At 36.1% G+C, this 17,132-nt stretch overlaps 1 protein-coding gene across 1 annotated transcript; it reads right to left on the bottom strand.

Annotated features, from left to right (window-relative positions):
- Window positions 1–559: 559 nt before the first annotated feature.
- Window positions 560–14,022, bottom strand: pitpnc1b (phosphatidylinositol transfer protein cytoplasmic 1b). Its single transcript, XM_056270661.1, has 10 exons — window positions 13,535–14,022; window positions 10,912–11,060; window positions 8,147–8,235; window positions 7,965–7,972; window positions 7,777–7,848; window positions 4,622–4,714; window positions 2,260–2,415; window positions 2,104–2,167; window positions 1,812–1,898; window positions 560–1,426 (listed from the first exon to the last, which is right to left on the bottom strand). The coding sequence occupies exons 1-10, from the start codon at window positions 13,580–13,582 to the stop codon at window positions 1,266–1,268; spliced, it is 927 nt and encodes a 308-aa protein (XP_056126636.1). The 5' UTR covers window positions 13,583–14,022; the 3' UTR covers window positions 560–1,265.
- Window positions 14,023–17,132: the final 3,110 nt, after the last annotated feature.

The following is a 17,132-nucleotide window of genomic DNA, read 5'->3' on the forward strand; positions in this document are numbered from 1 at the left end:
CGAGAGCATCGAATAGGCCTATTCTGCCAAAAACTAAAACATCTGTTTGGTTTTGATTATCATCTTAATCGTGGTCACGCTCATGGGACATCGCAATTCTTCATCATCATGAAGGTTTTATAGGCATGTGTTTTAAACCCATATCAGTCTAAACTTCTGATATATGGTTTTCTAAGTGCACACATCCAAAGCACACACACAGAAAGCTGGCTGTCAAATGGCGCACCGCGTGAGTATTAAATTAAATTCTCTATTGTGCCTAAACTCTCAAGGTTTATCAGCATTTGTCACAAGTTTGTGTCACATACAGTCAGTAATGTCTGTGAACGTAAACAGCAAGTAAAGAAATCACGTGTGTATATTAGATCTGTGTATTAAAGTGAAAACAGTGTAATACCTACTGTTATAAATGCTGTTAATATGTATCAAACAACAAAATAAAAACGGAAAATCACTCACTGCATTTGATTGATAAAAAAAAAAGGAGGGGATGGATTTTTACCATTATAGGGTGTTTGGGCTACACACACTTCCTATACATATTTATGTTCAAACACCATTTTGCATAATAGGTCCCCTTTAATTTTGAATAACCAGAGACAAACACAGAATATCACCAGTGGCATGTATCAAATGACCAGTGTGATAAGTGTCAAATAACAGATAATGTTCAGTCCATTGTAGTCTTCAATCTTCTCACTAAAAGTACTATTGATAATGTTCTTACTATGTGCTGCGCGACTAAACAATCAATTGCGTTCCTTCAATGTATTGATACAGGGTCAAAGGTTAGTCTCAATAACCCGTAACCCACTAGAAATTTCGGCTAGTTGCTCACAATCACCAGAATCCATACGATTGGGTTTCACTGAACCGGTCTACTGATTTGATTATTATATCAATAGAGGCTTTTCATTTCCATTCTGTGCTCAGGTGGGTCTGTTGTCCCTTGTTCTTTTGGCAGTGGAATAGACTGTTTGTTGAATCCATTTTGATGATGTTGGCTTGTCTATGAGAAAAGTGAATTAAGGCATTATGGTTTCACTCCATGGAGAGCCAGAGTCTTTTACATAGTATATCTCAAATTCTTTAGAAAGATGTTTTGTTAATGTCGACCTCTGCATGAACACAAGCATACAAGGAATGGAAAGCAGAGAGTGACAATGTGGAATGTCTTTCTCAGTTTTGGTTAGAAGAAAAAGTCCAAGTTGAGAGAATTTTGGCAAATGTTTCAAGAAGTGGTACTGGTGTGGTTCTTGTGGGTATTATTCCGGGGTAGAGTTTAATCTCAAGGGACTTTTGACGGAGGAAGGGCTGGATGAAGAGTCTGGCATGTCTTCAGTCTTTACCCCCAACTTTTTCAGTGACGATTCATCCGTAACAGAGATGGAGCGAGTGTAGCTGGGTCTCTTTGGAGGAGCAGAGTCTGAAAAGCAGACAAGAGAATCAGTTTTTCTCACAAATGCTTCTGATTTATCGGATCATGTTGCAACAGTTTTGTTAGATGAGTCATGATGACTTCCATGTTAATTGTGAAGTTGCATCACTGTGCTGACTAAACTGTAACAGCTGTGATGCAGTGTGAAACATTCACCAATAGAGGGCAGTGAGAGATGACAGAGTTTACAATGAAAATCTATTCAAACTCTAAATCTAGAAATGTTATAATGAAAATAAATGTATGGTTCGGCACTATTTCTAGGTCACTAATCATTAAGCAAATTTGTGATATTGATTGATTCTTATTCTGATATTGATGAATTCTTATTCTGATAATATAATCTCAGCATTTTTCTTGCTTTTTCCTCTACCTGTGGAGGTAATGTCACTCTTGAGTTGGCAGTTGGTTTCCTCCTGCTGTTTTCTCTCGTACTCTCTCACCTGCTCGATCGTCATTCCTGCATAGTACGCAAATATTTGTTATACGTCGGTATAACACGCCAGTATTTGCGAAGAATTAAGACGGATGACATGCAGCATTTGAGTGCCAAGTGAGGGATCAGGATTCTCGTGTGTACTTAACAGAGCATGTGATAAATTATGGTAATGAACAGAGCATGCGATAAATTATGGTAATGAAGCATTACAATACGTCTCATTTACCATGCCACTCGTCAATCCATGCCACCGCCTGTCTGTGTCCCACCAACAGAATGTCACGAATGTTCTATGATGAATCATAACATGCCGCAATATGACACATGATGGGATTACATGAATAAGAGCATGATGTAATGCATGGGACATAACGGTCAGTACCCTGTGAATGAATTCCTCTGTTCTTCCCTGGAAGCCGTAGACCTCAAAGCTACAGGTGACTCTTTTGTAGGAGCACATGATGGGTGTAGTGGAGTTCCTCCAGTCATCCACTAGGGGTCCCCGGCCTGTTTGCTCTGACACCCAGTGTCTCAGATCCTGTTTGTTTTAAGTAGATACACATTACCTGCTGAGTAAGCAGATTATTGCTTGTTCTTGTGTGTGTGTTTGAGTGTGTGTGTGAGAGTGTGTGTGTTGCATGCTGTGCATGAATCACTGTGCAGGGGTGACATTACTTTTCACAGTTGGTCATGTGGTGTCCCATTTTTAAAGCATTAGAGGCACAAATTCCATGCTTTTTGTTGTGTGACCTATTATATATGTTTGATAAATGATTATCTAACATAAAATTAACATAGCATGAAAAGTAGTTAGTGCTAAACATAACATTTTGGGTTCAGCCCTGCGTAATATGAGCGATTTTGGCTCGTCTGTTGTCTAACAATAAAAATCTTTATCATTTTTACATAATCTGTTGAAATGATGTTCAGTTAATTGTCATAAAAGCAGTTTTGATGAGCAAAAAAAATACATTTAGCTGTGTCCCACATTTGTTTTGCTTAACAATACCACTCAAGAAGTAACATCATTTGGACACTTTTAAAGCATGACAAGTAAATTCATCTCATTCCGTTTTCACATTGTTTCCACATATTGTAGTGTTGATCGCATTCATCAAGCTCAACCATTCAACTCTGTTACTGTCATAACACAACAATTATCAAACAATTTACTTTACTTTTAGCTGTAAAAAAAAGTTTTATAGCCAATATAACCTCCATTAAATGGAAAGCTTTTTGTGATTTCTGAGGATAAAATGGAATTAAATTCATCTAACATTGTATTTGAAAGCCATCATTAACAATGATTATGGCATAAACTGTAGAATATCAGGCTCTGTTTTCGTTCATTTATTACAGTAATTGACAATTACAGAACATAATTAGTACTACTACTTGTAATAATATAATATAATACAATTTAATATAATTGAATTATTGATTCACCCATCTGTATTTTAAAGTTTTGGTCCCTTGTCTGTAGAACTAATATACTAATTTTGTCTGTTGTTTTTTGTGGTAATCCTTGGATTTGTCTTATTCCTAACTTGGCATATGACAGCTATGGATCTGACTGAATCTGAGAGAACATGGAAACATGCTTTCCTCTGATGTATTGTTTGTCCACTGAAAAAGCAGCAGATTCCGATAAACTGTCTCTAAGTAGAGCACACTGACGAATGTGGTTTTTATGTAATGTTTGTCTTGAGGTTTTTGTTTCTGCACTTGTGTGGAGTGCACACATACTTATGTAGAGCTGTGTTAGTCTCTGTTGTGTCATTTAAATACTAGCTTTGAAGACATTTGCACTGCTATAAGGGTGCAAAGACCTATAGAGAACACAGTAGACTGGATGGTTATTTATTTCTGTGTCAGAGTTATAGATACAGATGATACATAAGATTCAAAGTTAAGGAAGAACAAGCAATCTACTGTAAGTGTTGCTTTTAATAATAACATTGTTCGGTATGAATTACACTGTTATCATACACCCAACATATCAACGATCAATATTTGAAATGCCACGTATAGACATTAATCATTAATTATCATGTCATGGTGGAAGAACATTTCATTTCACAGAATTGTCAGGTTTTCTCAATATATTAAATGATTTAAATAGTTGTTTTATGAAAACAATGTGGCTAAAAATAGTGGTGCTGTATGGCAGGGATTTACAAACTTCAAAATTTTACTGTTTGATTCTGCCTTTCTGTTGTCTTTATAAAGTCCCCTTTAATATTTTTCTTTAAAAAGTATAAATTGCTCTTTATATATACAAATAAATGACGTTATATTTTAGGAAGGGGTCTCTCTCAAGGGGATCATTATATTTGGGGGGACTTTTGCATAAAAAACCCCCCTTATGTCAAATCTGTTTTGATGTTTGTGTTAACTTGACGGCACTCAGTTTAGACTCAGTTTAGTCTAATGAGCTGAGATTTTTTCAGCCTAGATATCAGGAGATAAATGGGCATAATTAGTCAAAATTAATGATTTATTTATGTTTTGACGAAACTTGTGTTAGACTATTGAATTTCCTCTTATGTAGACTGCTGGTCTATACATTTCTCTTCCTGACGTTCCCAATTCAAATCCCAATTTTAGCATTCGAAGACGTGTGGCCAATTCAATTCACATTCCAACTCGTGAATTGAAAATGAGCCCACTCATAAAATCTTAATTTTTACCCACCCCTGATTTAGTTTTGCCATGTATTTGTGCATATATAAATGTATATGTACCTCCGACGACTTGTAATGCTTATCAGGGATTGGATCGCTCAAAATATCCAAAAAGCAGACTGTGTCCTTTGGAGTTGGGTCATCACCAAACACCTGCGCAGGAGACATCAGACAACATCAGACAAATCCAACAATATATCAAAGAAAACACTGCTTTCTTATTCCAGCAATGCCCAAGTGAAATATGACAGTGTAACTTAAAGTTGTCTAAACATAGAAGAATACAAGTGCACCAACGTCTGCATCTGTTTGAAGACAAAGGGAAGCTGTTTCAGTGCTCAGCATTGCTCAGAGCAATCTTGATATAAAATACCACACATTGCAATGCAATCGGTTAAACATTCTGTAGTCCATTACAGAACCTTGACACACTATATAACAGAAAGGCCGTAGGGCGTAGGCAGAGACTGAATTAATGCAAAAAACATGGAAACAAAGAGTGCAAAATCAAGCCTACTATAGGCAGAAGTACTGAATTATGCACACTACTGCAGGCCAGTGGAGGAGTAAACCAGATAACAAGTCTTCACTTAAAGGAGTGCTGCCTTGACTGTGCTTTTTGCACCCGCTGGAATCTAAGAGAAGACAATGAATGAAAAATAAGCAATTAAGATAATAAGTGGTGTTCTGATCTTTCTTTTGTGGGCTCGCTGCTTCAAAACCTTTTTCGTTTAAAAAAAAAAAAAGTTGTTTATGGGTTAAAAACAATGCAGGTGATGTTTTAACAAACCCCTGCTCTTTTCCCTCTACGGTTCTCTCCTCTCTCTTTGTCTTTTTTATCTCTGTCTCCTCGTGAGGAAAGCTGTTTACTGTTCCTCTTGTCTGATGTGTTGACACTTGCACCAGTATTATTTTGATTTGTTTGACTGTGCTGGAGTTGTGGAACTTGTGCTTGTATTGGTGTTCATTTGGAGGTTAAGGTTTGGAACAACTTAAGGGTGAGAAAATGACAGAATAAAAATTTGGGGGTGAACTATCCCTTTAAGTCATGTGTATGTGAATGAGGGAGTGTGTCTGCTGGTATGCGGAGAGAAAGTTGGATGAGTTGGAGGAAATTATATCATTTATGAAGTATCAGTAACAAAGCTCTCCCCGCCATCTCCCTCGCTCTTTCTTTCTCACAGGCAGATACTCATAAATCTCTGAGTTTCTTTGTGGCAGGTTGGATCTTGTTTAATTCTTATTTTTCGTTTCTTAATAACAGAGAGCACTCCGGGGCACAACGGGGCCTCTCTCTATCTCTATCTCTATCTCTATCTCTATCTCTATCTCTCTCTCTCTCTCTCTCTCTCTCTCTCTCTCTCTCTCTCTCTCTCTCTCTCTCTCTCTCTCTCTCTCTCTCTCTCTCTCTCTCTCTCTCTCTCTCTCTCTCTCTCTCTCTCTCTCTCTCTCTCTCTCTCTCTCTCTCTCTCTCTCTCTCATTCACTGTAGGCAAACAAACACACGGCAAACCAGTAATAATAACTCATCTCATCTCAATAACTACTAAGTAAAAAGTCTGAATGACAACACAGCTAAATTAATTGTTTGTTGACAGCTATACGGTCTGCTTGTTCACTTTATTAGGTGTCTCAAATGACCTGAGGGCTAGTAGAAAAAAAAGTTTTTGAAAGCTAAAACTTTAACTGTCTACAGTAAGCAGTTATTAGTTTTGTTGTTATTGATTCATTAAAAACCTCAAAGCGACTCATGAGATTGTATCTCCTGAGAACTGTAATTTTCTGCAGTATATCGTCCCATTAAGAAGCCAGAAAGTGAGAAGTTATTTAAACCGATAAATACGAATGCACAATTTAAAAATTCTGGCCAATACTGATAAGATGATAATAATTTAAAAAATGTATAATATGATAATAATTTTAAATAAAAATGAAATGTTTTTTTTTATTGTTTTGCATTTTTTTCTAAATAAGTTAAAAATAAAATAATAATAATTTATATGCTTAATGAATTTAGGCATCACAAAAATTATATTGTACAGTATGAAAAATGGATATTACTTTTTAGATCAGCCAAAGATTACATTTAACAGTGTTATTAAACAGTAAAACAATAAAATAGGCAAAAAGGCTATCATCCAAAACTAGGCTATATAAAAAAAATCTTTAATATCTTCCATTAGCTGATATGGTACAGATATATTATGCATGTAATTTGAAGACTACAAACATAAATCAATCAAATTGCATATATATTTGTTATTAAAATAATTTTATTTCAGATGAGAAAGCCAAATAAAGTTTCTGGAGTACACTACAGTTTAAATGGTTGGGGTCGGTAACATTTCTCAAAAATGTGGTTAAAAGAAGTTTATTTTAAGATGCTCATCAAAGATTGCATTTATAATTGTGACATATTATTACAAATTAAAGTAACTGTTTTCTATCGAAAAATATTTTAAAATGTAATTTATTGCTGTCATGGCAAAGCTGAATTTTCAGCAGCCATTACTCCAGTCTTCAGTGTCACATGATCCTTCAGAAATAATGCTGAATTGGCGCAAAAGAATATTATCATATCAGCGTTGAGAACAATTATGCTGCTTAATATTTTTGTGGAAACTGTGATACACTTTTTTTCAGAATTCTTTGAATAGAAAGTTCAAAATAACAGCATTTAGACAAACATGTATTGTAAACAAAATAAAAATGTCTTTACTGTCAGTTTTGAACATTTTAATGCATCCTTTCTGAATAAAAGTATCAGTTTCTTAAAAAAAAAAAAAAAAATCTTACTGACCCCAAACTTTTGAATGGTAGTGTAGCCTACTGTAGCTGTGCCGGTTAAAAAATACAATAAAAAAACAATTGGCGTCGGTTAACTAAAGGTGCGTCAACAGCGCTGTTGATTTAAATACAAGAGCCCTATAGCTTTGCTATAGTCTGACCGAAACCAGTTTATGAGGCCCTGCTTTTAAGGCACTGGTGTCCGGTGTCACTGTGAGGTGGACTGTTTGGATCTGCTTACCTGACTGTTACTACTGAGTGCTTCACAGACGGACACGAGCACAATGGCCTTTACAAGGACGCGGCAGCTACGTGAGCCTCTGATGAATCGCCCTCCTTTAAGAGGATTATCTCCTGTAAGAACACACGCGTCTGTGTGTGTGTGTGTGTGTGTGTGTGTATACATGTGTGTTGCCATCTCTCACTCACATTTTCACTGCAACCGTTGTCATTCTCAAAGTGCGTCTCGATCCTGACTTGGAACCTCGGTAGGAAGGAACACTTTTGGAAGGAGTAAAGAAATGAGAAAGAGGGAGAGTGATTATCTTGTTTGCTCAGTGGGTCAGTGAGCCAAGAGCAAACTGCATGATTTTGAGCTGACATGTGAGAATACTTACCGAGTACTCTGTGGTAAAACACCAATGGACGTAGAAGGAGAAAAGTATGCAGAAGAGAAATAGTGTTAGGTTACAGCTGGTTACTGGTGCATTAAAAACACAAGATGGATGTATGTGCCATGTGACGGCACATTACTATTCAAACACTGGTGTATTTATTGTAACAAAATACTTGGGCTGACCTGTAATGGTGTAAGGGTAGAAGTTCCAGGCAGTTTCTGTTATATAAAAAGCCATGGGAACAAACTTTCTCATCCAGGTTGGCAATTTGCTGAACACAGACAAAAAGGGAAACGAGAAAATGTTATGACGCAACAGACACATTATACAACCCTCGGCTTAACTCCAGCATGAAGTTTGGAGTCGGTAAGATTTGAATGCTTTTATTCAGCAAGGATGCCTTAAATTGATCAAAAGTGACAGTAAAGACATTTGTAGTATCCTAAAAGATTTACATTTCAAATAAATGCTGTTCTTTTAAACTTAACCTTCATCAAAGAATACTGAAAGATATCTATATATCACGCAGCACAACATATTAAGCAGGACTACCTTTTTCAACTGTGATAATAAGAAATGTGGCAACACTTTACAATAAGGTTTAATTTTTTAACATTATTTGCTGTATTAACTAACATGAACTAACCTTGAGCAATACATTTGTTACTGTATTTTTTTTATCATTGATAACTTTAGTAAATAAAAATACAGCTGTTGTTTGTTCATGTTACTTCAAAGTGCAGTACAAATACATTTGATTTGAATAATGTGTTAAATGTTAATAATTAACGGTGTCGACTTGCGTTGGCTGTCTGCCGGAAGCTAGTTATTTTAGTCGATAAAGTTTTAAATATGGATATTTTTCTTACACGAACACATCACTTCACTTCACTTCAGAAGGCCTTTATTAACCCCCTAGAGACGTGTGGAACACTTTTATCATGGATGGATGCACTTTGATCGACTTGAAAAAATATACAGCCATTCACTGCCATTAATAAGCTTGGAAGAGCCAGGACATTTTTTAATAAAACTCCCGATTGTATTCGTCTGAAAGAAGAATGTCATATATGACTTGAGGGTGAGTAAATCATGGGCTCATTTTCATTTTTGGCTGAACTATCCCTTTAAATGCAGCGAGTGATTTTCTGTTTTTATTTTGTTGTTTGATACATATTAACAGCATTTATAGCAGTAGGTACTGTATTTTACGCTGTTTTCACTTTAATACACAGATCTAATATACACATGTGATTTCTTTACTTGCTGTTTACGTTCACAGACAACGAACTGTGTTTATGTGACATAACCTTGTGTGCATTTAACAGTTTAAGCACAATAGAGAACGGTTTAATAATACTCACGGGGCGCACCGTCTGACAGCCAGCTTTCTGTGCGTGTGCTTCGGATGTGTGCACTTAGAAAACCATATATCAAGTGTAGACTGATATGGGTTTAAACCGCATTCGAGATGATAATCAAAACCAAACGGATGTTTTATTTGTTGTCAGAGTATCGGAGGCACAAGTTCTAAAGGCGGCGCCCTCTTCTGGAAAGCAGGGTGGGGAGCAGCAGCTCATTTGCATTTAAAGTTACATTAACGAATACAGCATGTTTTTCCTTCCACTCAAAAATGGGCCATCACAGTAATAAATGACATTTTAAAATGTATTAAAATAGAAAAGGTATTTTAAATTGTATAATTGAATGTTTTTACTGTATTTTTATTCCTACCGTCCCCAGACTTTTGAACGGCAATGTACATTGTTCAATTGTTGGCTAAAATGACTTTGTTTGTTTGCAGTTGCCCTTTGTTTTGATATTTTGTGTCTTGTTTAATGAAAATCATTTCAAGTTTGTCTTAAGTGTCCAGATACTTTCTTGTTGGGGCCACTGTAGATGTGAATGTGCAGGGGTGAGAGGTCAGGCAGCCGCCACAATAGCTATAAGTCTCACTTCCAGAGGTGTCTGGTGCCATCTGTCCCTCACAAAAAAACCCAGAGAGAGATAATGAACTCAGCACTGTAAGATAAGGCAGCACAGACAGCGCTTGAGATTTACAGCCTGAGGACTTGAGTGATGGATGAATGGACAGAGGATGAGAAGAGAGGGGCGGAGAAGAGAAGATGTAGATCATTCACGGTCAGCCAGTTGTGTCGAGCGCCACGGATGTGGCCGCGCGTTCTCACACTCTCTCTATCCTCATTTCTGAAGTGACAGACATTTCCACAGTGTGTCCCGCCGAACAGCACATTCTCACCAAACAACTGCATTGCATTTCAATCCTTTGACGCTCGTATCTTGACGATACAAGTTAAATTATTCATAATTACAATGCAGCGGTTCAGCATGATATACTTGTAAACAGCATAATGATCTCGTCTGCGGTAATATCAGCATTTGGATTAGACTCACATGCTCCACGATAAGATTTATTTGACCATTAGGAACCTAATGCTCTGCCCTTTTGGTCTTTGCTAACACATTAATGGCTTGAAAAATTTGCTTTACTACTAGAGGTGCAGTAATTCATATTCACAACAGCATCTAATGACTGAGTGTGTGTGTGTGTGTGTGTGTGTGTGTGTGTGTGTGTGTTTGTTCTGTCCTTGTAGGGCGAGAGTGAGAATATAAGAAAACAGGCAATTACAATAAGTATGCATGTTCACAGCGTGGGATGATATCACTGAATGTGATCTTCCTTAGGACGGTTATGTTGCTATTTTAGCTTGAAGCTCAAAAGGGAGAGAAAGGGTTTTTTTGGAGGTAAAGTGAGAGATGGCTGGAGCTCTGCTGCATGCTTAAAGGTGTTAGCTGCAGTCATCAATAATAGCTGATCGCTGACACGTTGGCAGGTGTGTGATGTAAACCGTGAACAAAACAGGATGGCTTATGACTGCCCGTGTGTGTGTGTGTATGTGTGTGTGTGCAGTGTGCACGCTCTCACCTGTTGAGGTAGATGCGTTTCTCTGTGATCTGACCGGCTCCGTGTTTGTGGTCTGTGCAAGGTTCATTACGGACGACCTCCACCCCTTCACCTCCTCCGCTCTGCTCTCTGCTGTGCTTGCTGATCATGTATAACTGGCCGATCTTGTACTAAGGAAGAGAGAGAGAGAAATGGCTGACCCCTGTTTGTGACCTCATGCTTCATTTCTCTCTTTTTTTTTTTTGGCCTTGCTTTTTAGCTAGGTTGAGCAAAATCCAGAATTTTAGAAATGGCTCACTTTCAGCTCACAATTTGGAATGTGAATTGAATTGGCTACGTTCCACATGGATGTTGAATTGGAATTTAAATTGGAATGACAGGAAGTTGAATTCCCCTTGTGAAAAATTTCAAGTATAGTACATCTATTAACAGATTTGCTGACATATCACTTGAGACTTACTGATATAAATATTATAATTAAACTTTTTTGGAGTGCTACGTTTTTGCACAATCCACATTTATTGCCTAAAATGTGTTTTAATATCACTATTAGTAAGGATAGTATGATCACTGTATAATTTAAATGCAAGATGTTTATAGTGAAGTTTACTTGAAATAGTTACATTTTAGCATAATCAAATATACTAAATTATATCTTTAGTTGGACCTCAGCACTACTTCCAGATAACTAAAATACAAATTTATTTGTTCCAAGTTAGCAGACTTTAAGTATATTAATTTAGTATAGCCTACCAAAGTTACAACTGCAGGGTATTTGTTTTAAGTATGTAAATGTATTTGTCGTATATTTAGCATAAAGTAAATGTAATTCAAATATATTTGGGTATTTTTTCACTTAATTCAAACAGAGATTTATTTTGTCCAGCTCAAGTTTTGCAACAACGTAAATTCTTAACTTACTTTTTTGGACTAATTCTGCCAACTTTTTTTCTGATATGTATGCTTTGACTGATTTTAAGTTCAATAATGCCAAATGAACATATCAATCAAGATTTAAATTTTGCCATGCAGCAATAAAAAAGTGCATCACATTTTTTTTTCAGAAATAGGAAATATTGACAAAAATGTGAATCTATTATTATTATACAATTTATTGTTAATATATTACTTAAATTAGGGCATTCTTGGAAACTGTGTGTTGTGCCATAATGATCCATGAAACAAAATGTTACTTGTTAAATATAATGAAACATCTATAAATTAAATATTTAAAGTAAATGTATTACATTTCAGTGCCATTTTCCAATCAGACATTAATTATTAATATAATATATATATATTAATATTAATATATATTTTTTGGAATACATTTTGTGGTATTTGCTATTACGATAGCGTTATAATTTATGGCAAATTTATTCTGAAAAATGTTATTAACAAAGAGATACAATTCATTTTGATAATGGCTTGTTCCATAATGATCTATGAAATGAAATTTGATTTGTTAAATCAACTATAAATTCAATTACATTTAAATTTCTTAAATTATTACATTTCTGTATGTGCCATTTTGCAACCAAACATTGATTTATTACTGTAATATAATATCTTTGGATAATATATGTTGTGATATGTACTATTATGATGGTTTATGGCTAATTTATTCTGAGAAATGTAAAAAAAAAAAAATAGTTTAAAGCTTTTTTTAAATACTAAACAGTCACTAGCGATGTTTCCATCCAAAGTTGTGAGTTTAACTTTTGCGCAAAATTGGAATGTTGCATAAAACGTTTTCGAAAAAAGCAACATTTCCATCCCATGTGTTCAAGTGAACAAAATGGTAAATTCCTGGGAAATTGGTGCAAAATATCTGTAATAAAAATGCAAGTTGCTACAATCAGGGAAGCCACCAAATAGGGGGGTGGAAACATAGCTATTGTTATTGTCATAGTGTGCTTGATCTGTCATGGAAATATGTTTTGTTTTTTTTGCCTAAAGATTGATATTCCCTGAAGAGCACAAATTGTCTCAGGATAATTTTTTCCACATATTCTCCTGAAAAAACAGGTTGGCAGCACTGACAATGTTCCTGCTGTTAATGTGAATACTCATTCCGACAATCATTGTCACTGATGATGACGACGGAGACCTTGTGAATCTTGGAGCATAAAAACGCTGTCTGTGCGCACAACAGAGCTTCTCCAGAAAAAGGGGGCGGTGCTCCTGTCTGGAAACTATGCTGATGTAGTCCATAGACGAATTCTAAGGCAGACTTTTAGGTCAGGTGTGCTTGTTTGGGCTTGTCTGATCTGAAGAGCACACGTTGGGCTACTTGAAGGTGAAACATAGATAGACCAAACAATCCCTGACCCTTCTTTAGAAACCCAAGCTGTTTGTTGGAAAGGCCTTTGTGTTTTGTTTCTAGCCTTGAGGTGAATAAGTTGGAATGGAAATACATAACTGGTCAGACCCGTTTAGGTAAAGAAAACGGCTGAAATAGGGAGAATATGAAATGCAGCCCACAGACATACACAGAGCTAGATTAAGGTTTCATCTGCATAAACAGAGTGGAATAAACATCTTGATAATGTTTACTTTCATGCACACTAATCATGTGGACAGCTGCAGTACACACAAACATATGGAAGCAAACCCAAACACATGTAAAAAGTTACAAACTTACCTCATCGACAGTGAGCGGCATGCATATCCGGTATTCTTTTATCAACATGGTTTGGTTGAAATTAGACTTGTTTAATCCTTTTGTCTCTCTTTCTCTTTCTGTTTCTCTTAAGCGTCTGTTAGACTGTGTCAGCGTATATGAAACTGTCAAGCGGTTTCCGTAAAGCAATGTTGCACCCCTCTTCCTCTCTCACTTCACTGATGTCAGAGCTGGTCCTGTAAACTCTGCCAATGTGTATCCGCCGTGTTTATTTTATTGTTCTCATAGTCTCTCTGTCTTTTGTCTGTCTTTCTTTTTCAGTGTCCCTCTTTCCTGGCTCTCTGTGTCATGAATGTACTCACTCCTTTAGCATCCAGTTCTTCCGTTCTGTTTTTAATTTACGGTTTAATGTGATATTGCAGAGAGATAAGAGCAAAACCGAAGCTTCCTCCCTCTGCTTCTCTCTTTCTGTGTCTGTGTTAAAGAAAAAAACAGACTGCAGTTCATGTGTATCCTTGCCATGTTCTTTGCCCCTCCCTCTTCCCTCCCCTCGTCTCCGTTCTGTGTGCATTCTTTTCTTCTGTGCTTATCTTTATTCTTTCTCTCCTGCCTCAGCCCATTCCTCCCCTTCCCTCCTCTACCTGACTTTACTTTCCTCTGCTGGTTTCCCACACAATACCATCGCTCCATCTTTTTCATCTTTCATACTTACAGTCCTACTTTTACTTTCTCCCTCTTTGCCTCTTTATCCTGCACTCTCAATAAACTTCACTTTGCCCCAGATTAAACAACCACACTCTGCACTAACCTGCTCAGTCTGTAGAATCCTTTCTGCCAGTGTGTGTGTTAGTGTGAGAAAGAGAGGTTTACACTATCCTTCAAAAGTTTGGGGTCAGTAAGTAATTAATGCTTTTATTCAGCAAGGACACATTAAATTGATCAAAAGTGACTGGAAAGACATTTAAAATGTAACACAAGATTGATTTTTTTTTTTTTTTTTAAATAAATGCTGTTCTTTTGAACTTTCCACCCATTAAAGAATCCTGTAAAAAATGTATCATGGTTTTTCACAAAAAACATCAGCAGCTGTTTTCAACATTGATAATAATAATAACAAATATTTATTGAGCATATTAGAATGATTTCTGAAGGATCATGTGACACTGAAGACTGGAAATTCAGCTTAGCCGTCACAGCAATAAATTACATTTAAAAAGATCACATTTCACAATATTAGTGTTTTTACTGTACTTTGATCAAATAAATTGAGACTTCTTTCAAAAACATTAGAAATGATAAAAAAAAAAAATATATATATAACATTAATACAATGACTTTATGATAATTTTATAATGAGCTTTTTTTTTTTTACTTTCTGAGTTAAAGTTATTTTGATATTTTTGGGTCAAAACTGTCAGTAATGTTAGTGTGGTACAGCTTTCATGATGTTGCAAAGAAGAAAAAAAGCTTTATTAAAGAAAACTCTATAAAAAGAAACTTGCAAAGTTCAGGTTGCAAAATCCCATGTGTTGCGACTCCCCAAAATTGTACAGATTATTTATGAATTAATAACTCATGACATTTGTAAAGATACATTCTTGAAAATATATTTAAAAACATTTGTGTGTACACTGACATATATTTAAGACATAAGGAAAAAGTTGTACTAGTGGTTAAATACCACATGACATTTTTTGAGTCATTATTGAATTTTTTCTTGAAGTAAAGGACTCATGAGTAGTGGATAGGGAATCAAAATATCATTAGCTCAGTTAAAAAAACAATAGAAGTCTATGGAAATTCCCCACTATGGTGGAAAAACAAACCTGTGCGTGTGTGAATTTTATCAGAGGCGGCTGCAGGGCACTCATATACCCCCTTGGAGTCCATGGTGCTCATCTGATTAAAGATTACCTCGAGTACAGGAGAGAGGTAATTAAGCATTACAGGAGGAAGTCTATGAAATTTCTCATCTCCCCCACCCCTCCCTCACTCAGCAGATCCAGTCCCCATTTGCAATTTAAACGCCCCCAGCAAAGCTCAATAGTTTTCTGCTCTGGTTATTTTGGTTTCACTGTGAACTGCCCTGTTTTCTTTACTTAGCATAACTATGTTGTCTTCTCAAACACAATAGTTTTACACATTTAATCCTCAAACAAAAGGAACCTGCTCAGCTTCTGTTCGAATGGTAATGTCTTTCGGTTTCTGTTCTGTTCAATTGTTTTATCAGCTTAACCGGATCAGGCTAAACTAAACCCTGTCATCTTGTAGGCAACAGCAGAGTCAACATGTCTTATTTTAGGGAGACCAGTGGCCTGTGTAGTAGTTGGTATGTAGAATGGAAACTATGAAAAAGAAAACTGAGGGGGAACGAAGGAGAACTGCATGAACACAAACTTGCCTGCTGTGCTCTGAATGAATCTGTGAGAGCTGGTTGAGCGACTGTGTCAGTGGAGTGTGGAGACGCTTTTGATCTTTATTTACAATGTACTCTTTACACCAATGACACTACTACAATGACTCTACCTCGGCTGCTCTCATTCCTGGGATTTTGTAGGGCAAAGGATAGATTAATAGTAGAGATCAGCAGGACAAAGTCAATATTTATGTATTGGGTTTCCTTTCTGTGTTTTTTTTTTTTTTTTTTTTTTTACTGTAAAATACCAAAATTGCTGCGGTGATAAGGGTCTTGTTTGTTTGCATTCCAGCACTGGATTACCATTATGATGTACAATAATGAAATGAAACCTGCTTGACAATTATAAATTCTCTCTCAGTATTACTTGCACCCTTGCAAAAATGCAAATGAATCTCCTGGGGCCTCATGTATCAACACTGCGTACGCACAAAAACACGGCGTACGTCAGCTTTCACGTTCACGGCCAGATGTACTAACAGTGAAATTAACGTAAGAATGTGCGTTCCTCCAAGTAAACTTCATGTCTGGCGTACGTACATTTGTCGTGATTTTTGTCCGTTGGCGACTCATAGAGGCAATAAAGTGAACTGGCAAACATTACACTACGAATTGTTCTATCGCACCACCAGCTGTCAGATATTGCTTATAATTTGTAATTGATAAATTATTTGACATATTATTGTCACACGAGTTTTATAAAAATATTCTATTATGCAATTAAGTAAGAACATATATAAATGTCCAAATTGATACAACCCGTCTAGCAATGGCAGCGTTGGCTTAAGGAATAAAAAATAAACTTCATTAATTCGGTCAGTAAAGATAAAAAAAGAAAGTAATATTTTTATTCAGCAAGGACACATTGAATTAGTTTAAAAGTGAGAGTAAATGCATTTATAATGTTACAAAAGATTATAAGATTTCTATATCTGTTTGATTTAAGTTTTTATTCATTAAAGAATCCTGAAAATACTATATCACGGTTTCCACGAAAATATGAAGCAGAAGCACACCTGTTTTCAACACTGATAATACTCAAAAATGTTTCTTGGTCATCAAATCATCATATTAGAGTGATTTCTGAAGGATCATGTGACACTGAAGACTGGAGTAATGATGCTGAAAATTCAACTTTGATCACAGGAATAAATTACACTTTACTGTATATTCACATAGAAGACGTTTTCAGTGAAATTTCGT

This window comes from Rhinichthys klamathensis, unplaced genomic scaffold (assembly GCF_029890125.1).
Source record: "Rhinichthys klamathensis goyatoka isolate OS25496 unplaced genomic scaffold, OSU_Roscu_1.1 h1tg000013l_1, whole genome shotgun sequence".
Taxonomy (NCBI): Eukaryota; Metazoa; Chordata; class Actinopteri; order Cypriniformes; family Leuciscidae; genus Rhinichthys; species Rhinichthys klamathensis.

What these genes read in the sequence shown, in the direction of transcription:
- pitpnc1b (XM_056270661.1), bottom strand. Translation starts at nt 13,582, where the DNA reads ATGTTGATAAAAGAATACCGGATATGCATGCCGCTCACTGTCGATGAG. An exon ending in TGCCGCTCACTGTCGATGAG is followed by an intron (nt 11,061 to 13,534) that starts GTAAGTTTGTAA and finishes TCTCTTCCTTAG; the next exon opens with TACAAGATCGGCCAGTTATA. An exon ending in AAACGCATCTACCTCAACAG is followed by an intron (nt 8,236 to 10,911) that starts GTGAGAGCGTGC and finishes GTCTGTGTTCAG; the next exon opens with CAAATTGCCAACCTGGATGA.